This window comes from Mobula birostris, chromosome 17 (assembly GCF_030028105.1).
Source record: "Mobula birostris isolate sMobBir1 chromosome 17, sMobBir1.hap1, whole genome shotgun sequence".
Taxonomy (NCBI): domain Eukaryota; kingdom Metazoa; phylum Chordata; class Chondrichthyes; order Myliobatiformes; family Myliobatidae; genus Mobula; species Mobula birostris.
In genome coordinates this window covers 1,608,254-1,632,530 of record NC_092386.1, presented here as the reverse complement: position 1 = coordinate 1,632,530, position 24,277 = coordinate 1,608,254, and the positions used below count along the sequence as shown (strand labels likewise).

General features: G+C 41.9%; 2 protein-coding genes across 4 annotated transcripts in view; one reads left to right on the top strand and one right to left on the bottom strand.

Moving 5' to 3' along the window:
• skic3 (SKI3 subunit of superkiller complex) overlaps positions 1-13,727 on the bottom strand; it is a 307,663-nt gene extending 293,936 nt beyond the window's left edge. For 2 of the 3 annotated variants that reach the window (XM_072281194.1, XM_072281196.1), the window contains exons 1-3: positions 13,680-13,727; positions 6,190-6,283; positions 152-295 (exon numbers count right to left, since the gene is read on the bottom strand). In XM_072281194.1, the coding sequence (XP_072137295.1) occupies positions 152-295; positions 6,190-6,279 (234 nt within the window). In that variant the 5' untranslated portion in view covers positions 6,280-6,283; positions 13,680-13,727. Of the gene's footprint in view, positions 1-151; positions 296-6,189; positions 6,284-13,509; positions 13,637-13,679 lie in introns of those variants that run through there. The other variant, XM_072281195.1, reaches the window with a different exon arrangement.
• Positions 13,728-13,948: 221 nt separating this feature from the next.
• The window catches only part of arsk (arylsulfatase family, member K), a 43,919-nt gene continuing 33,590 nt past the window's right edge, over positions 13,949-24,277 (top strand). Inside the window, exons 1-2 of the mRNA XM_072281185.1 lie at positions 13,949-14,137; positions 21,047-21,176. Of these exons, the coding sequence (XP_072137286.1) occupies positions 13,955-14,137; positions 21,047-21,176 (313 nt within the window). The 5' untranslated portion in view covers positions 13,949-13,954. The remainder of the gene's footprint in view (positions 14,138-21,046; positions 21,177-24,277) is intronic.

Sequence of the window (24,277 nt, the reverse complement as noted above, 5' to 3'; positions counted from 1 at the left end):
AACCTTAAGTCCAGAGATATAACTCAACTGAAACGTGTAGCAGCAAATATCAAAATGTATTGTGCATTATATTATTGTACATACAATGGATTTTCTGAATCACAGAAACATGCTCATTAATTTGCAAGGACACAATTAATCACGAACATACCTGCCATGCTAACGGTTGGTCAGGCTCAAGTTCTGTAGCTTTTTTATATGCAGTCTTTGCTTGCTCGGGCTGATCCAGCTCTGTTGCAGCAACTCCGATAAAAACCCAAGCATTGTAGTTATTTTTGTCTTGTTTCAAAACAGCCTGAACAATTAGAAAACAACCATTCAACTATGTGAGAATTAATCCCCATAGAACACTACAACACAGAAAACAGGCCACTCGGCCCTTCAAGTCTGTGCCGAAACATTATCCCGCTTGTCCCATTGACCATGTCAGATGGCAGCTCATTCCACACTCCCACCACTCTGAGTGAAGAAGTTCCCTCTAAACCTTTCCCCTTTCACCCTAACGCCATGTTCTCGCGTATTTATCTCTCCTAATCTAAGTGGAAAGAGCTTATTCACATTTTCTCTGTCTATACCCCTCATAATTTTGTAAACCTCTTATCAACTCTCCCCTCATTCTTCTACGCTCCAAAGAATAAAGTCCTAGAACTCAGATAGAATTCTGAGTCAGATTAATTCCTAGATAATGTTAGAGGAACAATGAAACAAATCTAAAGTTTGCAGTTTTTAAAGTGGATCCACAAGTTATATCACCAATTAACTATCTGATATCCAATAGATTTGAATTTGGGCTTGGTTAATCTGACAAAATGCCAAATTGAATGCCAAGCCACGTGACATACAATGTTTACAACCTCAAGTGCTTATAGTTTTGGTATGAAATAGTGATCTTAATAAAATGCAAAGGAAATGAAAAATATTTATATTTGAAGTGCATCTGGAGCAGAGTAGATAAAACCTTATTCTGTCTTGAACTTTATTAGAGTAACTTGGAACCGCTACATGGTACTATTAAGCATCCAGATGCACCTGCATTCAATTTTCAGAGGTGAAAAGAAAATTAAGAAGTAAGATCTCTAAACAAGTGAGAGCAACAACTAGGAAATCAGCATGTCCAGAAATCAAATCAAAATAATGGTTTCAGGCTTTCTTCCAATCCTTTTATTGAAAAGGATGTATTTACAGAACAGAATTATCTGCTCAAAGCTGGTGTCCATGAGACTCTATGGAGCACCAACAACAAAAATGGATACTTCTACAATGTAACATCATGACCTGGCATCACTTTACCCTATCATCCCAGCCTGGATTAATAATGAACTCCCTGCCACCACATATGAACTTCATCATATGGTCTCATGATGTATAAAATGCAATAGTGTTATACTGTTTACTTTTTAACTTGTATCATATACGCACCTTATTATTTGTTGATTTACTTGTGGTAAATATTACTTTGTGTTATGAGTGTGAATTATATGTACTGTGTTGTGCACCTTGGTCCAAAGGAACATTGTTTCGTTTAGCAGTATGTGCATATAGCTGACTGACAATAAACTGAACTTGAACAAGGAGTACAAAAGAACCTGCCAAAAGTTTTAGAGCTGTGTCTGAAACAGAAGTGTCCACCTGGTGAAGATAAAAAGCAGAAACACTGGCTAAATAAAAACCACCCTGGGAACCAAGTCTAACAAAAAGGAATGAAAAACTGTTGATTTAGTAAATTAAGGCATCCATTAGTCTTGCGAGACCATGGATCTGCACCTGGAAAGTCTTCACTCTCCAGGGCGCAGGCCTGGGCAAGGTTGTATGGAAGACCAGCAGTTGCCCATGCTGCAAGTCTCCCCTCTCCACGACACCGATGTTGTCCAAGGGAAGGGCAAGGGCCAATACAGCTTGGCACCAGTGTCATCGTAGAGCACTGAGTGGTTAAGTGCTTTGCTAAAGGACACAACACGTTGCCTCAGCTGAGGCTCGAACTCACGACCTTCAGATCGCTAGTCCAATGCCTTAACCACTTGGCCACGTGCCCCATTTAGTAAAAAAATTAATTAATTGCACTGAAATCACTGGCGACTTAGAATTAGGATCCTCGACAACCAACAGAAAGTCTTTGACATAGTTCAAATTCAAATTTATTGTCATCTGACCGTACGTATATACAACCAAATGAAACAGGCCATGCTCACTTCTCGCTACTTCCATCAGGAAGGAGTTACAGGAGCCTCAGGACTCACACCCTTAGGTTCAACCAATTTCCCCCGGGATCAATAAAGTATGACTATGGTTCAACCAGGTTCAGTAACAATCATTACTCATCAACCATCAGGCTCTTGAACCAAAGGGGATAACTTCACTCAATTTCACTGAACTGTTTCCACAACCTACAGACTCATTTTCAAGGCCTCTTTACCTCATGTTCTCCATATTTAGTGCCTATTTATTTTTTATTAGTATTTTTCTCTTTTGTATTTGCAGTTTGTTGCTCTTTGCACATTGATTGTTTGTCCATCTTGTTGGGTGCAGTCCTTCATTGATTGTATTGTGTTTCTTGGACATACTGTGTATGCCCGCAAGAAAATGAATCTCAAAGTTGTACATGGTAACATATAAGTACTTTAATAATAAATTTAATTTGAACTTTGAACAATGTTCTTACAGAACATGGTGCACCCTCAATACATATATCACACACAGCACATAAAACAAAATATTACTATAAATAAGTTAATAAAATGTAATGCAAAATGCATGTGGTAAAGTGCCACGCAGGTAAACAGTAAACAGCATGCTATACTAATGATGAGACCTGCATGGTAGCAGGGTATTCATTACTCTCACAGCCTGAGGGAAAAGCTGTTACCAAGTCTGGCAGTCTGAGTCCTGATGCTCCTGTATCTCCTTCCTGGGGATAGTGGGTCAAAGAGATTGTGATATCATAAACATGAGAAAATCTGCAGATTCTGGAAATTCAAAGCAACTCACACAAAATGCTGGAGGAACTCAGCAGGTCCGGCAGCATCTATGAGAAAGAGTAAACAGTCGAAATTTCGGGCCAAGACTCTTCTTCAGGACTGAGAAGGAGGGGAGAATTCAGAATAAGATAGTTGGCGAGGGGATGAAGTAAAGAGCTGGGAAGTTGATTGTTGAAAGAGATAAAGGGCTGAAGAATGGGGAGTCCGACAGGAGAGGACAGAAGACCATGGAAGAAAGGGAAGGGGGAGGAGCAACAGAGAGAGGTGATGGGTAGGTAAGGAGAAAAGGTGAGAGAAGGAAACAGGAATGGGGAATGGTGAAGGAGAGGAGGAGGGAAACCATTACCATAAGTTCAAGAAAGAGATGTTCATGCCACCAGGTTGGATGCTGCTCAGGTGTTGCTCCTCCAATCTAGTCTGGTCTCAACACGGCACGAGAGGAGGCCATGGGTTGAAATGTTGGAATGGGAGTGGGAAGTAGAATTGAAATGGGTGGCCATCAGGAGATCCCACTTCTCGTGGCAGATGGAGCACAGGTGCTTGGCGAAGCAAACTCCCAATCTATGTTGGGTCTCGACGATATACAGGACTCTACGCTGGGAGCACCGGATATAGTAGATGACCGCAATAGACTTGCAGGTGAAGTGTCGCCTCACCTGGAAGGACTGTTTGAGGTCTGAATGGTAGTGAGGGAGGAGGTATAGAGCAGGGATGGCACTTGTTCTGCTTGAAAGAGTAAGTATCGGAAGGGAAATCAGTGGGGAGGGACGAGTGGATAAGGGAGTCACATAGGGGGCGATCCCCGCAGGAAAGTGGGGGGGGGAATAGGGACAGGTGCTTCATGGTGGGATCCCATTGGAGATGGCAAAAGTTATGGAGAATTATGTACTGGACGCAGAGTCTAGTGGGGTGGCAGGCGAGGACAAGAGGAATCTTATCCTTTGTGTGGTTGTGGGAGGATGGGTTGATGGCAGATGCACACGAAATGAAAGAGACACAGATGAGTGCTGCATTGATGGCAGAGGAAGGGAAGCCCCTTTCTTTGAAGGAGGAGGACATCTCATTTGTTGGAATGAAAAGCCTCATCCTGAGAGCAACTGCGGCGGAGACAAAGGAACAGAGAAGGCGACGGCATTTTTCACAACGGAGTGGGAAGAGGTATAGTCCAGATAGCTGTAAGAGTCAGTGGGTTTAAAAAATAGTAGACAGACTGTCTCCAGAGATGGAGACAGAGAGATAAAGAAAGGGGAGAGCAGTGTCAGAAATGGACCAAGTATATTTGAAGGCAGGGTGGGAGTTGGTGGAAGTTGGAGGCAAAGTTGCTGAAATCAACGAGTTCAGCATGGATGCAGAAGCAGCACCAAGGCATTTGATGTAATGTAGGAAAAGTTGGGGAGCGTTGCCAGTGTAGGCTTAGAACACGGACTTGTCCACATATCTGATGAAAAGGCAGGCATGGCTGGGACCCATGCAAGTGCCCAGGGCTATACCTTTGGTTTGAAGGAAGTGGGAGGAGTTGAAGGAGAAATTATAGAGGATGCACAACAGACCCAAGCAATTCCCCTCCTCCAACAGTCCTCTCCATCTGGCACAACTGATCTTCACCTCAATGATTTCGCCTGTATATTGGTGAGACCCAACGTAAATTGGGAGACCACTTCAGCGAACACCTTCATTCCATCTGCCACAAAAAGAGGGATCTCCTGGTGGCCACTATTTCAATTCTACCTACCATTCCCATTCTGACACCCCAGTCCTTGGCCTCCTTTACTATCATGATGAGGCCACACTCAGATTGAAGGATCAACACTTGTATTCCGTCTGGGTAGCCTCCAGCCTGAAGGCATTGACGTCTCAAACTTTCCAATGTTCCTCCCCTTCCACTACTTCACCATTCTCCAACCCCATTTCCCTCTCTCACCTGCCCATCACCTCCCTCTGGTGCTCCTCCTCTTCTCTTTCTTATATGGTCTTCTGTCCTCTCCTATCAGACTCTCCCTTCTCTAGCCTTTATCCCTTTCACCAACCAACTTCCCAGCTGTTTACTTCACCCCCTTCCCCTCTTCCTGTTTCACCTATCATCTGTCACCTTGTACTTCTTCCTCCCCTCCCCCACCATCTTACTCTGACTTCTCCAGTTCTTTTCCAGTCCTGAAGAGTGGTCTCAGCCTGAAACGTTGACTGTTTGCTCTTTTCCATAGATGTTGCCTGGCCTGCTGAGTTCCTCCAGCATTTTTGTGTGTGTTGTCAAAGAGATTGTGGGATGGATGGTCGAGATCCTTAACAATGCTTCAGACCCTTCATCTGCAAACCTCCCAGTAAATATCTCAAATGGGAGTGGGTGGAAGATCCCAATGATCTTCTCGGTGGTCTTACTCTCTTCTGTAGGGTCTTGCAGGATCTGTACTACACAATGATGCAGCCAGACAGGACACTCTCAATGGTGCTCTGTAGAAAGCTGTTAGTACGGGGGCAGGAAACCTCTCCCACATCAATCTCCTCAGAAAGTGTAGACGCTGCTGTGCCTTCTCGACTATTGAGAAGTTGTGGGTTCAGGTTCAATCATCTGTTACGTGCACTCCTAGGAACTTCATGCTCTTTATTCTCTACACAACACAGTCATTGATGTGCAATGGAGAGTGGTCAGCCTGCAGACCAAACCACCTCTTTTGTCCACATTGACACCCCGGTTGTTGTTCTCACACCATTTGAAATTTGACAAGCCCCTCTACCTCCTCTCTGTATGCAGGCTCATCAACGTTGCTGATGAGACAAAGCACTGTTGTATCATCAGCGATCTTGATGATGCGATTTGTGCTGGATCTGGCAGTACAGTCATCAGTCAGCAGCGTAACAGCAGCAGTCTGAGCACAAAGCCCGGGGAGCCCCAGTGCTCAGTGGGAGCTTAAGATATTGCTGCCAACTCTGACTGACTGGGGGTTTTTCTGTCAAGAAGTCCAAGATCCAGTTACAGAGAAGTCAAAGAATAATGGGTACATGGATTAACATTCTACAGGTTATGGAACAGTTCTTGTAAATATGAATTGTGATGGCATCTGAACCACAGATGCTCTACTTTATTGCCCAACTATCTGATTCAGCTTTGTGAGATGAAAACATTGGAATTCAGCTCTTTGTACAACTCTAAATACGGGCATACAGAGGCAATATTCCAATGGAAATCAAGAATACACACTGAAGTTTGTCACGATACCTTGCAATGTTTTAGTGCCTCCTTATACTCTTTATTTCTAATAGCTTCTCTTGCATTTTTCAAAGTGGATTTTATTTCTTTACTGGACATTGTCCTATAAATGAAAAATAAAATTAGAACACAATTAATACAGACTTCACAATCAAGACTGAATTTAGTTTTAACAACATGACTATTTTCAAAATGGTCATCAAGAGAAAGAAGATATCACAGCTGGTATGAATACAGCACAGTATAAGCCCTTTGGCCCACACAACGTTGTGCTAACTTTTTAACCTACTGTAAGATCCGTCTAACTCTTACCCCCTACATAACCCTCCATTTTTCTATCATCTATGTGTCTAAGAGTGTTTTAATATATGCAACTCAAACACCACCCTGGCAGAGTCTTCCATTTACCCGCCGTATAAAAACTAAACTCTGACATCCTTCCGGTAGAGCATGAGACATAAGAATAGAATTAGGCCATTCAGCCCATCGAGCTGCTCCAACATTCTACCATGGCTGATTTATTATCCCTCTTAACCCCATTCTCCTGCCTTCTCTCCGTTAAATTTGATTACCCAACTAATTAAGAACTTATCAGCTTCCACCTTAAATATACCCACTTGGCTCCACAGCCATCTGTGGCAATAAATTTCACAGATTCACTACCCTCTGGCTGAAGAAATTCCTCCTCATCTCTGTTCTCAATGGACATTCCTCTATTCTCTCTGGTCACCCACTATAGGAAACATCTTCATATCCACCCTATATAGGCTTTTCAATATTCAATAGGTATCAGTGAGATCCCCCCTCATCCCAGTGAGTACAGGCCCACAGTCATCAAACACTTCTAAGACATTAATCCTTTCATTCCAAAATTATTCTTATGAACATCCTCTGAACTCTGTCCTCAATAAATCCATAACAGAATAGCTATAATAGAATCAATAACTTCACCTAATTGAGTGCTCAGTGTACAAAAGATAATAAACTGTGCAAATACAAAAAGAAAAATATTAATAAATAAATAGCAATAAATATTGAGAACATGGTATGAAGAGTCCTTGAATGTGAGTCCATGGTTTATAGGAACAGTTCAGTGAAGGGGCAAGTGAAGTTAAGGGAAGTTGAGTGACGTTATACCCTTTGGTTCAAGAAGCTGATGGCTGCGGGGTAATAACTGTTCCTGAACCCGGTGGTGTGAGCCCTGAGGTTCCTGTCCCTGATGACAGCAGCGAGAAGTGACCATAGCCTGGGTGGTGAGTTTCCCTGATAATGGATGTAGCTTCCCTGCAACAACATTTCATGTAGATGTGCTCAATGGTGGGGAAAGGCTTTACCCGTGATGGACTGGGCCATATCCACTACCTTTTGCAGGATTTTCCATTCAACTGCATTAGTGTTTCTGTATCAGGCTATGATGTAGCCAGTCAATATACTCTCCACCACATATCTATAGAAGTTTGTCAAAATTTTTGATCTGATGGAATTTTTGCAAATTTCTAAGTAGAGGCGTTGCCATGTTTTCTTCATAATTGCACGTACATGCTGGGCCCAGGACAGGTCATCCGATATAACACCGAGGAATTTAAAGTTGATGACCCTTTCCACCTATGATCCTCCGATAAGGAATGGCTCATGGTCCTCTGATTTCCTTCTCCTGAAGTCAATAATCAGCCTCTTGGTCTTGCTGACAATGAGTGAGAAGTTGCTGCTGTGGCACCAGTCATCCAGATTTTAATTCACCCTTCTATATGTTGATTCATCACCGTCTGTGATTCGGCCTACGAGAGTGATGTCATCAGCAAATGAATATGGCATTGGAGCTATGCTTAGCCACACAGTCACAAGTGTAAACGAGTAGAGCAGGGGGATAAGCACACAGCCTAGTGGTGCACCTGTGCTGATGGGAATTGGGGAGGAGTGCAAACTGACTGGGGTCTGTAAGTGAGAAAATCCAGAATCCAATTGCAGAAGGAGGTATTGAGGCCAAGGTCTTGAAGCTTATTGATTAATTTTGAGGCAATAATGGTACTTAATGCCAAGCTGCTGTTGATACAGACCATCTTGATGTAAGCATCTTTGCTGTCCAGATGTTCCAGGGTTCAATGAAGAGCCAACCAGATGACCTCTGCTGTGGACCTGTTGTCCCATTTGCTTCATGTTGTTACTAGCTCTTTTCTAGCAGCTTTCTGTATATAGATTCTTGATGGTGGGTAGGCTGGTGCTGGTGATGCATTGGGCAGTTTCCCCACTGTACAGTGATGCATCTTGTCAGGATGCTTTCTATTGCACATCTGTAAAATGACATTAAATAGAGATGAAACTGTCTGAAACTCTTCATAGTTTCCAGTGTTGTGCTACCAATGTAAAGAGGGGTGCGAGTTCTCCTGAAGTCGATAACAATTTATTTTGCCTTGCTGGCATTAACAAAGAGATTATTTACCTGCCACCAGGTGTCAAGCTCTTCCAACTCCTCTCTGTAGGCTGTCTCATTGTTGTTGGTGATGAGCCCTAACACTGCCATATCATCGGTAAACTTGACAACCTAATTTCTTGGGGTGTTTGGCTGTGCAGTCACGTGAGTAGGGTGTACAGCAATGGGTTCAGCACACATCACTGAATTTGAATTGACTTTATGTCAATTTATGACATCCTTCACATATATGAGGAGTAAAAATCTTTACGGTACATCTCCATCTAAATTTGCAATGTGCAATCATAGTAATTTATAATTTATAATAAATAGAACAGTCAATAGAGTACACTCAGATCAGTGAGAGTTCATCAGTCTGATGGCCTGGTGGAAGAAGCTGTCCCAGAGCCTGTTGGTCCTGGCAGTTATGCTGCGGTACTGTTTCCTGGAATAGATTGTGGTTGGGATGACTTGGGTCCCCAATGATTCTATGGGCCCTTTTTACACACCTGTCCTTGTAAATGTCCCAAATCAGTGGTCCCCAACCACCAGGCCACAAAGCATGTGCTACCGGGCCACCAAGAAATGATACGATTTGGCGATATGAGTCACCTGTACCTTTCCTCATTTCCCGTCACACCCACTGTGGAGCTTGAACGCCATGTCAGCGCAGGAAGGAGATCAACTCCTCGAGCTTGCAAATGACGACAGGCTGAAAAGTATGTTTGACATAACATCTCTGCCAGCATTCTGGATCAAAGTCAATGCTAAATATCCTGAGACAGCCACGAAAGCACTGAAAACGTTGCTTCTATTTCAAACATATCTCTGCAATGAATGCAGCGAAAACTAAATTGCGGAATAGACTGGACATAAGGAACCCCGTTTGAGTATCGCTGTCTCCCATCACCCCTCGATGGCACCGTCTTGTGGCGGGGAAACAAGCCCAGGGCTCGCACTGATTCAGCGATACTGGTGTGTTGCAATAATTTTATATGTTCATACAGGGAAAATATGTGCTGTGTGTTTAATATCCAAACGTTACTTAAAATGTTATGATGCTATTGACTTATAAGTGACTTATATAACCATATAACAATTACAGCACAGAAACAGGCGATCTCAGCCCTTCTAGTCCGTGCCGAATGCTACTCTCACCTAGTCCCACCGACTTGCACTCAGCCCATAACCCTCCATTCCTTTCCTGCCCATATACTTATCCAATTTTTCTTTAAATGATAATGTCGAACCTGCCTCTACCACTTCTACTGGAAGTTCGTTCAACACTTACTTCAAGCTCCCTTGTCCTCCCCTGATAATGACTTATCACTATATTCATGCGAGGAAAATATGCGCTGTGTGTTTAATATTAAATTCGTTAGATAAACCCTTTTAGAAATGAAATTGAGTGTATTATCCACTTATCACCTATAGTCCTTGTTCACTAAGATCTGTAGGACAATAGTGCTGAATGCCAAACTGAAATCCACAAACAGCATTGTGACATACAGTTGCAAGAAAAATTTTATGAATCCTTTGCAATTACCTGGTTTTCTGCATTAATTATTCATAAAATGTGGCCTGATCTTCATCTAGGTCACAATAATAGGCAAATACAATCTGTCTAAACTAATAACACACAATCAATTGTTTAATCATTCACAGTCCAGGCTGGAAAAAGTATGTGAATCCTCGTATTTAATAACTGGTAGAATCTCCTTTAGCAGCAATAACCTCCACCAAACGTTTCCTGAAGCTGCCGATCAGACTTGCACAACAGTGAGGAGGAATTTTAGTCCATTCCTCCATACAAGACTGTTTCAGTTCATCAATATTTCTGGGATACCTTGCATGAACAACCCTCTTCAGGTCATGCCACAGCATCTCAATTGGGTTAAGGTCTAGACTCTGCCTTGGCCATCCCAACCCATGAATTTTCTTTGTTTTACACTATTCTGTTGTTGATTTATTCTTGTATTTCGGATTATTGTCTTGATGTATCAACCAACTTCTATTAAGCTTCAGCTGACAGACCACAACCACCCTGGCGTTCTCCTGTAAAATGTCTTGATACAATTTTGAATTCATTGTTCCCTCAATGATTGCAAGCTGACCAGGACCTGAGGCAGCAAAGCAGCCCCAAACCATGATGCTCCTTCTACCATGCTTCACAGTTGGGATGAGATTTTGGTGTGGGTGTGCAGTGCCCTTTTCCCTCCAAACATAGCGGTCTGGATTTCTGCCAAAAAGTTCAACTTTTGTCTCATCTATCCACAGAACGTTGTCCCAGAAGCATTGTGGAACATCCAGGTGGTCTTTTCCAAACTTGAGGTGTGTGTGTAATTTTGTTTTGGAGAGCAGCGGTCTCTTCCATGGTGTCCTTTCATGAATACCATTCTTGGTCAATGTTTTTTCTTACAGTGGACACATGAACAGTGACTTCAGCAAGTTCAAGAGATTTCTGTATATCTTTTGCTGTCACCCTTGGGTTCATTTTCATCTCCTTCAGCACTGCACGTTGTGCTTTTGCAGGATGCCCACTCCGAGGAAGAGTAGCAACAGTATAGAGTTTCCTCCATTTGCAGACAAATTTCTCTTGCTGTGGACTGATGAACATTCAGGTCTTTAGAAATGCTTTAGTTGCCTTTTCCAGCTTTATAAATCTGTACAATTCTTCTTCTAAGGTCCTCTGAAAGTCATTTTGATCGAGGCATGGTGCACATAAACACATATTTCTTGAGAAGAGCAGGCTCTGTCAGTAACATGACTTTGTGTCTTTTTTACAGGGCAGGGCACCTCTACAACCCACACCTCTAATCTCATCTCATCAATTGGAACACCTGACTCCAAATAGCTTTTGTAGAAGGCATTACCCCACAGGTTCACATACTTCTTGAACCTAGACTGTGATTGTTTAAATGGTGTACTCAGTATTGACGAGATGTACAATTATCTGTGTTATTAGTTTAGGCAGATTGATGTGACTTAGCTGAACATCAGACCACATTTTATGAGTAAAAAAATGCAGAAAAGGATTCACAGACTTTTTCCTGCAGCTGTTGGTGTCCTTGTTTTCTAAGTGTGTCAGGACCAGGTGAATGACAGATGCTATGACATCTATCATAGACAAGTACTGTCAGTGAGCATGCTGGGGCTGCACAGTAGCACAGTGGTTAGCATAATGTTTTATAGTACAGGCGACTCGAGTTCAATGCTTGCCAATGCCTGTAAGGAGTTTATACGTTCTCACTATGATTGCATGGGTTTCCTCCGGGTGCTCCAATTTCTTCCCACAGTCTAAAGATGTACCAGTTAGTAGGTTAATTGGTTATTGTAAAATGTCCCTTGATTAGGCTAGGATTAAATCGGGGGATTGCTGGGCAACGCTGCCCCAAGGGCTGGAAAGGCCTGTTATGCACTGTATCTCCATAAGTAAATAAATGAATGTTGGCAAGTGTCCAATCAGGCAGGAATGCAGTTTTTGATATGTGCCGTTACCGGCCATTCAAAGTAAATCCTGATGATTGCCTTCTGTACCACTTCTAGTGGTCATTTAGTTATGAAGGTGTAAGAGTTCTTTGATACAGGGATGATGGTGGTTGATTTGAAGCACGTGGGGACAGCAGCCTGGATGAGTGAAGTGTTAAAGAGGTCCGGGAGCTGATGTGCACACTCCCTGAGTACTGTTGTTCTCTCATATTAAATTCTTTCTTCAGCCCTTTACTTCTTCTACCAATCCCCTCCAAGCTTCTCACTCATCCCCACCCCTTTCCCCAGCCACCTACATTCCACTGCCAGCATGTCACTTTAACCCCTCTCTACCTTCCCCTCCCAGCTTATCACTTATCCTCCTCCACTCCCACCCACTCACCTATCACTTGCCAATTTGTACTCCTTCCTCTCCTCCCACCACCTTCCTTTCCAGTCCTGATGAAGGATCTCAGTCTAAAATGCCAACTCTTTATTCCTCTCCATAGATGCTGCCTGACTTGCTGAGTTCCTCCAGCATTTTGCTTGTGCAGCCTACTCCTCTTCCTAATTTCCATATAGAGTATTGCAAACAATGCCTCATCTCTGCCCTATTCTTTAGCTATTTATTTCAGCTCCTCGGTTACAACCTGTCCTGCTACCATCGGAGGGGTGGGTACAAGAATTGAATTGACTTTATTTCTTACATCCTTCACATACATAAGTAAAAATCTTTACGTTACGTCTCCATCTAAATGTGCAATCATAGTAATTTATAATAAATAGAACAATCCATGTAACATAGAAATACACTCAAATCAGCGTGAGTTAATCAGTCTGATGGCCTGGTGCATGAAGCTGCCCCAGAGACTGTTGGTCCTGGCTTTTACGTTGCGATACTGTTTCCCGAATGGCAGCAGTTGGAATAGATTGTGGTTGGGGTGACTCGGATCCCCAATGAACCTACGGGTCCTTTTTACACACTTGTCCTTGTAAATGTCCTGAATCTGTAGTTCACAGCTACAGATGCGTTGCGCTGTCAGCACCACATCTGTGAAGACACAGATTTAACGTTTTAGGAACAGCTCCTTATCCTTCACCATCAGATTTCTCAATGGACAACGAACCTTGTCCAAGGTTATCGAAGGCAGAAAACGGTTCGGCACAGCCAAGAAGGGCCAAAAGGCCTGCTTCTGTGCTGTAGTTTCTATGGTTTCTATGACTATAACCTCGCTATTTTTGCTCTCTTTTTGCACTTTTCATTGATTTTATTATGGTTATTATTCTATTATGAACTTATTGAGTAAGCGAATCTCAGCGTTGTACATGTTGACACTTATGCACTTGGAGAATAAATTTACTTTGAATTTATTGTTAAATATATTTCTTACTGCGATTTACAATTGTTATGCACCGCTTCCAAAAAAAACACATTTCATGTCATACAAAACCTGATTCTGATTCAATGGTAACGATTAACTATTCCATCCAATCGCTGAAAGAACAGGCCCACCTCTCCTGGCAAGTCAGTGAGGGAAGAGAAGGGAAGGGAAGAGAAGGGAAGAGAAGCGAAGGGGACACAGACAGAACTGAGGAACACGGTACAAGCCCCACAACTCACCCAGACAGCCACCCCCTCGCCTCTCCACGGAAACACCAAGCCCAGCATCCTCCGCGACATGACACTATGGGGTTAGGGGTCACGTTCTTCACAGCGCAAAACCAGACCTTTTTTAAAACGATTGATTCACAGACACTTTGGTAGGAACGGTAAAGTCATCCATGATTTCCCCTGATTTAGTGTTTTTTTTTTTGCTCAGCTATAATTGTGGCCGTGATCACATGATCATGGCCGACCGGCGGGCTGCTGGGATTTGTAGTTCGCGCCTGTTGGAGATGGGATGTGCAGTGGGTTTAAACTGTTCCAACCCAACTGTCTTCCTTGGGCTGTGGTTCCTACTCGCCGTTGGCAGGGTGGAGAGTTGGCACAACGATGTCAGCTCCTCTCGGAGCCCCACGGGGCAGCGGCAAAGACACGTCCCCGGACCCAACATTGTACTGGTCACTTGTGATTCTTTGGTAAGGAAATATTGAGTGTTTTATCTTAATAAGATTGTGAGTTGTCGTTTCTGAGCTACTAGAGCTGTGAAGTAAATGAAATGCATCAGTCTGTAGTTCGTTCAGGAACTTGTTTCCTCATTTAGTAGGAAGCAGACTGCAGGAACGTACAGAGGACTGTAAAAATCGCCGAGGGGATCACCGGGGTGTCCCTCCCCACGATTTGTGATATTTACTGGAAACAGTGTAGACGAAGGGCCCAAAGCAATATTGACGACCCCCATCTATCACCCATCCCACAACCTCTTTGACCCAGTACTGTCTGGAAGGAGGTACAGGAGCACCAGGACTAGGACTGGCGGAGTAGGTAACAGCTTCTTCCTTCAGGCTGGGAGACCCTGCCACCACCGAAGCCTCATACTAAAACAGCCAGCTGTTTACTGTTTGTGCTGCATTCATTTTGAATTATGTTTTGTTTACTGATTCTTTGTATAATATTTTGAGTATTGTGCTGTGTGTTATACTGTATGTTGTGTGGGCGCACTGTGGTCCGGAGGAACGTTGTTTGGTTGTATCCTAAGTACAGATGACAATAAAATTGAACTTGTTTACTGTAAAGTTACCAACTTCTTCATTTAGCATCATTATTGCAGCAAGATGTTGCAACACATGACATCTCATAAAGCCAGTACTAATTAGTAGCGTTTATTTTCTGAAATGTTTATGAGGAGAAAATTTAAGTTGTTTATGTATCAGATGCAATTCTTGGAGGAAAGGTTATTAAAGAGACATCGTTTTGGATGCTGCCTGAACTGCTTGGTCTTAATGTACTACAACCCACAGGGAGGACATCGGGCCAGGCTGACTCACAGCAGATGAATCCTTATTTCTCTGTAATTTATTCTTTCAGATTCTCCAACTCCTTCCTGATTCTTACAAGTGGTGCTGTATAATTGTAAACTATTTTTTTTTTAGATTATGAGGACACTCAGTCCTCCTTTATTGTCATTTAGAAATGCATGCATTAAAAAATGATACAGTGTTCCTCTAGAAAGGTAACACCATACTGGTGGAACTGGAAAGCAACAAGAGCTCCTGCGGAAATATAGGAAAATATTTTAATCTCCACAGAGATGGCAGCTAACATCCATATCACCGAAGTTGTGAGGCGGCACCATTGCCACTGTTCCTTTTTATTCTAAATTTCTGGAAATGCACTTGATTTCACAGTTCTTTTCTTGTTTTCTTGCTCCTCTTGTCCTCATACATCTTCGATTTAAATGAACTCCAGACAGATCATTCATTAATAAAACTTTATCACCTGCTCTGCCACCACTGCCATTATTTGCATTATTCCATCTGTCTTAGTTTGCAATAGCCATTTCTGTTCCTTTAACCACATCTTCCCCTTGTATGGTGCTCAAAGCATGGTCTAAATTTCACTAGGTCTGATTAGAAGCTATTCCCTGAATAGCTTGAATGTATAATGTGAGAATTCACAGCATCTGGAATCAATGTTGATGACTTTATTGATTTTATTTAGAGATACAGTGCAGAACAAGACCTTTTATTGATTTTATTTAGAGATACAGTTTTGAACAAGCCCTTTTATTGATTTTATTTAGAGATACAGTGTGGAACAACCTCTTTCGGTCCTTCCAGCTTCACTGCCCAGCAGCCCTCGATTTAACCCCGGCCTAATCATGGGACAATTTACAATGACCAATTAACCTACTAATCGGTATGTCTTTGGACTGTGGGAGGAAACCAGAGTACCCGGAAGAAACCAATGCACACGTGGGGAGGACATACAGACAGTACTGTACTGGAATTGTACACCGACACCTGAGCTGTAATAGTATCACGATAACCACTACACTACTGTGGTAACACACACAAGATGCTGGGGGAGCTCTCAGGCTAGACAGTATCTATAGAAGAGACTAAATAGTCATTGTTTCAGGCCGTGACCTGTCATCAGGACCATTGGTTTTGTGCGTGTTGCTTCGACTTCCAGCATCTGCAGATTTTCTGAAGTTTGTGACACCACTGTAGTACCTGCCACAGAGGCTCAGAGAAGTGTAGGCTTCTACACTCCCCTGTGAATGGCCCTGTACCGCTTCCTCCCGTTGGTCTTTGCTGTCAGTGGGACAGGATTGTGACAGAATTGACTGGCATGCTGTCTGTGACATATAGATAGATAGATAGATATACTTTATTAATCCCAAGGGAAATTTGGTTTTGTTACAGCCGCACCAACCAAGAATAGAGTGTAAATATAGCAATACAAAAACCCCAACAATCAAACACCAAAATGCAAACTATGCCAAATGGAAAATAAGTCCAGGACCAGTCTGTTGGCTCAGGGTGTCTGACCCTCCACGGGAGGAGCTGCACGTTCGATGGCCATAGGCAGGAATGACCTCCCGTGCCGCCAAGTGTTGTATCACGGTGGAATGTGGCCGAAGTCCAACAGTAAAAAGTTCAATATCCAGTCTGCAAACACGTTCCTCTATCGTAATATACCCCAGATTGCACCACCCGTTGTTAGCCAGAACAGTAAGCACCCAATTCCTTTACGCTTACCGCTCTCAGTGCACTTCCGGTCAGGCGGAACGGTATTACCCACCGAACTGCTCTTCTCCAAAGGTCTCTGTTGTCTCAACCCGAACCTCTTTCCTCGGCTTTGTGATCCCCCTCTGCATCCTCTGTGTGTTTTCCTCCGGATTTCAGCAGGGGTGTCCGCCGCTCTGTTCGCTAAGTCGGCCGGTCTTTGCTGGTCCATGGAATACACAATGCAACCTTGCTTCTGTCACGCGTGTCGGGATGTAACCATTTCCAGCGCTAAAGAAAACCCAAATAAAACACTCTCTACCAGCATGTTAGAGAGGGTGCAGCTTCGATGTGTTACTGTGAGAGAAAAAAATACAAAAAATAACGTAAATTATAAAGTAAGAAGAAGAAAGTAAGAATAGATCGGAACGGCTGTACCAGGCCGCATGCACGACCGGCGCATGTGCACAGGACAATATGATCTTTACATTAATCTCAAATGTGTACAGAACTTCATCAAGTTGAGAACTTTGATGCAACTGGGTTAAGTTGATTTTGGTAGTTAGTTCATCAATCTGTTTTCCATTTCAACATGATGGTGAGGACTGGACGTAATCAGAATCAGGTTCATTATCACTGGCATGTGACGTAAAATTTGTTAACTTAGCAGCAGCAGTTCAATGCAATACATAATCTAGCAGAGAGAGAAAAAAATAAATAAATAAATAAAATAAAACAATAAATAAACAAGTAAATCAATTACATATATTGAATAGAAACCATAGAAACTGCAGCACAGAAACAGGCCCTTTGGCCCTTCTTGGCTGTGCCGAACCATTTTCTGCCTAGGCTCACTGACCTGCACACGGACCATATCCCTCCATACACCTCCCATCCATGTATCTGTCCAATTTATTTTTAAATGTTAAAAAAAGAACCCGCATTTACCACCTCATCTGGCAGCTCATTCCATACTCCCACCACTCTCTGTGTGAAGAAGCCCCCCCCCCCAATGTTCCCTTTAAACATTTCCCTCCTCGCCCTTAACCCATGTCCTCTGGTTTTTTTCTCCCCTTGCCTCAGTGGAAAAAGCCTGCTTGCATTCACTCTATCTATACCCATCATAATTTTATATACCTCTATCAAATCTCCCCTCATTCTTCTACGCTCCAGGGAATAAAGTCCTAACCTATTCAACCTTTCTCTGTAACTGAGTTTCTCAAGTCCCGGCAACATCCTTGTAAACCTTCTCTGCACTCTTTCAACCTTATTTATATCCTTCCTGTAATTTGGTGATCAAAACTGAACACAATACTCCAGATTTGGCCTCACCAATGCCTTATACAACCTCATCATAACATTCCAGCTCTTATACTCAATACTTTGATTAATAAAGGCCAATGTACCAAAAGCTCTCTTTACGACCCTATCTACTTGTGACGCCACTTTTAGGGAATTTTGTATCTGTATTCCCAGATCCCTCTGTTTTACTGCACTCCTCAGTGCCTTACCATTAACCCTGTATGTTCTACCTTCGTTTGTCCTTCCAACGTGCAATACCTCACACTTGTCTGTATTGAACTCCATCTGCCATTTTTCAGCCCATTTTTCCAGCTGGTCCAAGCCCCTCTGCAGGCTCTGAAAACCTTCCTCACTGTCTACTACACCTCCAATCTTTGTATCATCAGCAAATTTGCTGAACCAATTTACCACATTATCATCCAGATCATTGATATAGATGACAAATAACAATGGACGCAGCACTGATCCCTGTGGCACACCACTAGTCACAGGCCTCCACTCAGAGAAGCAATTCTCTACGACCACTCTTTGGCTTCTTCCATTGAGCCAATGTCTAATCCAATTTACCACCTCTCCATGTATACCTAGCGACTGAATTTTCCTAACTAACCTCCCATGCGGGACCTTGTCAAAGGCCTTACTGAAGTCCATGTAGACAATACCCACTACCTTCCCTTCATCCACTTTCCTGGTAACCTCGTCGAAAAACTCCAATAGATTGGTCAAACGTGACCTACCACGCACAAGGCCATGTTGACTCTCCCTAGTAAGTCCCTGTCTATCCAAATGCTTGTAGATTCTGTCTCTTAGTACTCCCTCCAATAACTTACCTACTACCGATGTTAAACTCACCAGCCTATAATTTCCCGGATTACCTTTCGATCCTTTTTTAAACAACGGATCAATAGATTTAAAAGAATGTGCAAAAACAGAAATACTGTATATTAAAAAAAGTGAGGTAGTGTTCACGGGTTCAATGTCCATTTAGGAATCGGATGGCAGAGGGGAAGAAGCTGTTCCTGAATCGCTGAGTGTCTGCCTTCAGACTTCTGTACCTCCTACCTGATGGTAACGGTGAGAAAAGGACATGCCCTGGGTGCTGGAGGTCCTTAATAATGGACGCTGCCTTTCTGAGACACCGCTGCCTAAAGATGTCCTGGGTACTTTGTAGGCTAGTGCTTAAGATGGAGCTAACTAGATTTACAACCTTCTGCAGCTTCTTTCGGTCCTGTGCAGTAGCCCCTCCATACCAGACAGTGATGCAGCCTGTCAGAATGCTCTCCACAGTACAACTATAGAAGTTTTTGAGTGTATTTGTTGACATGCCAAATCTCTTCAAACTCCTAATAAAGTGTAGCTGCTGTCTTGCCTTCTTTATAACTACATCGATATGTTGAGACCAGGTTAGATCCTTAGAGATCTTGACACCCAGGAACTTGAAATTGCTCACTCTCTCCACTTCTGATCCCTCTATGAGGATTGGTATGTGTTCCTTTGTCTTACCCTTCCTGAAGTCCACAATCAGCTCTTTCATCTTACTGACGTTGAGTGCCAGGTTGTTGCTTTGGCACCATTCCACTAGTTGGCATATCTCACTCCTGTTTGCCCTCTTGTCACCACCTGAGATTCTACCAACAATGGTTGTATCGTGGTATTTGAGTTTTGCCTAGTCATGTGTATACAGAGAGTAGAGCAGTGAGAGAAAATCATGGTGCTCTGAAGTGGCTTCGCCTGAGAATTGTGTTGACTTTAGATAGTAATTATTTAGCCTTTTCGGTGTGGGAGATCAGGACATGGAAAGCCATGAGGTTGATCAAAAGTTTTGAAGATCTGAGTTGTGTTGAAAGACATGAGTGTCTTATGGAAACAAAGTATTCGGGATTCCTGTGGAAGTGCAGGATTAGTGGAGACACCATAGAGACTGTAGATGCTGGACATTTAGAATATGCAGCAGGTCAAGCGGCATCCATGGAGGAAATGAACAGTTAGTTAATGTTTTTGGTTGAAATCCTTCATCAGTCCTGAGTCCCTCCAGCATTTTGTGTGTGTAGCTACGGATTTAAAGAAATTGGAAAGGCAAAACCAAAATTCTATTTTAAAATTTGAGAACAAGATGTAGAGGCACATTTTGAAATTAATAATTTTGAATTAAGCATTTAAATGAAGGCTTAATAATTAAATAATATTTTTATATTAGACAATCCTTTGGCATCCAAACCAAAATTCTTCAATACTACCAACATTACCAAAAGCAAAATATCTGATATTTTCCAGTTAAGCTAATCATAGAAGAGTACCATACAGGAACATTCTCTTCAGACCATGATGTGGTGCTGAACTGATGACATAGATCTAAACTAATCCCTTTAGCCTGCACATGATCTGTATCCCTCCATTCTCTGTATATTCATGTTCTGATAAAGCTGCTTAAACATCTCCATTGTATCTGCCTCCACCACCAACTCTGGCACCCACTGCTCTCTACGTATATGGAAAACTTGACCCACACATCTCCTTTGAATTTGCCCGCTCTCACCATAAATGTATGCTCTCTAGTATTAGACTTTTCAACCCTGGGAAAAAGTTACCAGCTGTAGATCACTGCCTTTCATAACTCTATAAACTTTTATCAGGTCTCCTCTCAGAATCCGCCACTCCACTGAAGCCAAACCTGGTTATCTAACCTCTCCTTATTGTACATGCCCTCTAATAGATTCTGGTGGTCCTCTCCTATACCTCTACAAAGCCTTCTGGGGTGTCCAGAAATGACTGCAATCCTCCACGTGGCCTAACTAAAGTTTTATAAAGCTGCAAAGTTACCTGTGGACTTTTGAACTTGATGTCTCGATTCATAAAGGCAAGCATGCATGTGCGTTCTTTACTACCCTATCAACTTGTTCGGCCATGAGTGGAAAAGAACTTGATCTGAGTTTTGAAAGTTCATCATTATTGCAGCATTTTATTCATATAGAAATGTAATTTTGTTTCACGTAATTTCTCCTTGTGGAAGGATTGGATGTTTGATTCCATTTCTATTATATTGATACATTTTTTGATCTTTGCATCTCTTTCTAGGATGGAAGATTGACATTCAGCCCACAGAACCAGACAATTAATCTTCCCAACATAAACCTGATGAAAGACAATGGCGCAGTTTTTCTCAATACCTATAGCAACTCTCCAATTTGCTGTCCTTCTCGATCAGGTATGATTGTTAATATTCCGTGTCATTTTCAGTGCAGTTGTTGCGGATTGAAACGTGTTGATGTGTACACATGGTACTTAATGAGCTATTTACATACCTCAGCTGTGTCAACAAGAGTGAGAATCGCAGCACAAAGGACAGGAAGCAACTTTCAGAAAAGGCTAAACGATATCACATTAGTTTCAATGTTCTTCTTTCCTGGGCTACATTGCAAAAGATTAATGATCATTCACACTGTAACAAGGCAACAGCCAGCTCCAGCATACTCTGAAGAAACAAAGTGGAGAAAATTTGATCTGTGAGGGAAAACAAAATGATTCATGTAATAAAATATTGGATCTGTTCTGTCATGCAGCATGTTGGAGAAAGAGATATTACACATTGAAAAAAATTCTCAAAATGTACTTGTGTGATCCATTCAATGATCGTCTATGAACTTAAAAACATAAAATGGAGAAATGGGACTAGGACATTCAGTCCCTCTTGCCTCCTCATCTCCCATTCCAAGATGTTATTTATTTATTGATTGATTGATCGAGATGCAGCGTTAAAACCATAAGACATTGGAGCAGATTAGGCCATTCAGCCTATCGGGTCTGCTTCACCATTCTATCATGGCTGATCCCCGATCCCAGATCCCAGTCAACCCCATACACCTGCCTTCTCACCCTAACCTTTGATGCCCTGACCGATCAGAAAACGATCAACTTCCACCTTAAGTATACCCATGGACTTGGCCTCTACTGCACTCTGCACCTTGTCAAAGGCCTTCTGAAAGTCCAAATATACAACATCCACTGCATTCCCTTCACCTATCTCCTCAAAGAATTCCAACAGGTTCGTCAGGCAAGATTTTAAGCAAACTATGCTGACATTGTCCTATCTTGTCCTGTGTCACCAAGTACTCCACAACTTCATCTTTAACAATTGACTCCAACATGTTCCCAACCACCAAGGTCAGGCTAACTGGTCTATAATTTCCTTTCTGCTGCCTTCCTCCTTTCTTAAAGAGTGGAGTGACATTTGCAATTTTCCAGTCCTCTGGCACCATGCCAGAGTCCAATGATTTTTGAAAGATCATTACTAATGCCTTCACAATCTCTAACACTACCTCTTTCAGAACCCTAGAGTGCAGTTTATCTGGCCTGGGTGATGTATGCACCCTTAGGTCTTTCACCCTTTTGAGCACCTTCTCCCTTGTAATAGTAACTGCACTCACTTCTCCTCCCTCACACCCTTCAACATCTGGCACACTGTTAGTGTCTTCCACAGTGAAGACTGATGCAGAATACTCACTTAGTTCATCTACCGTCTCCTTGGCCCTTGTTATTATTTCTCCAGTCTCATTTTCTTGCAGTCTTGTATCCATTCTCATCTCTCTTTTATTTTTTTACTATCCACTTTGATATTTTTTGCTAGATTGCTTTTGTATTTCATCTTTTTCACTCCTAATGATTCTTTTAGTTGCTCTCTATAGGGTTGGCTTTCCAATCCTCTGTCTTCCCACTAGTTTTTGCTTTGTTGTATGCCCTCTCTTTTGCTATTATCTTCTGAGTAAAATATTTCTCATCGTATTCATCTTGATTACAGGGAAGTAAATGAGGAATATGAATGTTTGAAGAGTTTGCATAGACTCAATAGACCAAATGGCTGATTCGAAGTCATAACAGAATATGAGAAGTTCAAAATAATTCTGTCAGAGTTAACAAACTAATAGATCACCATAGTTCCTTGTTAAGTGGCGATAATGTCATGACAGGAAGCTCTTCATGAATAATTGTTCACAGAACACACATAATTGTATTCCATGATTAGAAGCAATCTTCATGAGGTGGTTGTTACGAATACATCTTTTCAAGTAGTTTATTATTTATTTTTCTGACCTGATTACCTTAAAAATAGATATCTGGAAAAAATTTACGGAAGTATAAGAAAGTTGTCACGTTTAAAAAGACAATCTGCTTTGTTTAATGTTGTCGGTGTTAAGAGAATTAAAAGGAAAACACTTTTGGGGGTTCTGTGAAAGGTCACACAACCACCGTAAAACAGAGAGAGAACAATATAAAACTGAGTTGAACACCAAAGGATTTCTTAAATTACCAGTCCATTATCAACGATTTTAACCCTGCATTGAATTGCAGTGTCTGCTCAAAAATAATTTTGTCACCTGGTGTTCACTGCTGACAAAAGCTAGTAGGATCTCCTTTGTGACAAAATCAATTCATGTTGTTTTGAAGTTGAACAGTTCTAATCTGTGATTTATACTTAACAAAATCTAGATTTAAAACTCAACATAGAACTCAAACATATTTTGTGTTGCTGATAATAATTATTACAGAAGGGTGAGATTAATAAGGATTAATACTTTGAAATGATTCATTTAAAATTATATAAAACTTTAAGATATAGGAGCTGAATTAAGCCATTCAGCCCATTGGGTCTCTGTCCCTTTCTATCGATTTATTATCCTTCGCAACAATTCATCAGTTGTGTATAATGGGTTGTAAAGATGTCTGCATACTGTGAAAGTGAATCACTGGAACATATAGGAACAATGTGTCCCATTTTATTACATACAAATACGTAATTTGAGAAGTAGGCAGATTACCAGATAACATAATATATTAAGAGGTGAAATGACAAGACTAGGATATAGAGTATCTGTATCAAATTCCCCCATGTTATTAAAAAAATTAAGGTCAAATCCCGCTTGTAGAATGTAACATGAAAAAGAGATTAATCAAGTCTTAAAAACAAATAAAGAAAATACATAGAAACCTACAGACCCTTCGGCCCACAATGCTGTGCTGACCATGTAACCTACCCTAGAAATTGCCTAGAATTTCCCTACAACATAGCCCTCTATTTTTCTAAGCTCCATGTACCTGTCTAAGAGTTTCTTAAAAGACCCTATTGTATCCGCTTCTACCACCATCAAAATGGGGGGGCAATTTCCAATATAAGTGTTATATTTTAAGAAATTGTTTTCAACTAGTTCTGTCCTGTTTAAGCTGGTTGGGAAAGCAATACTGATCCATCTAATAATTTCCTTTTTACTTCGAAATCATCAAAACTCTTCATTAGTAACCTGCAACAGCAAG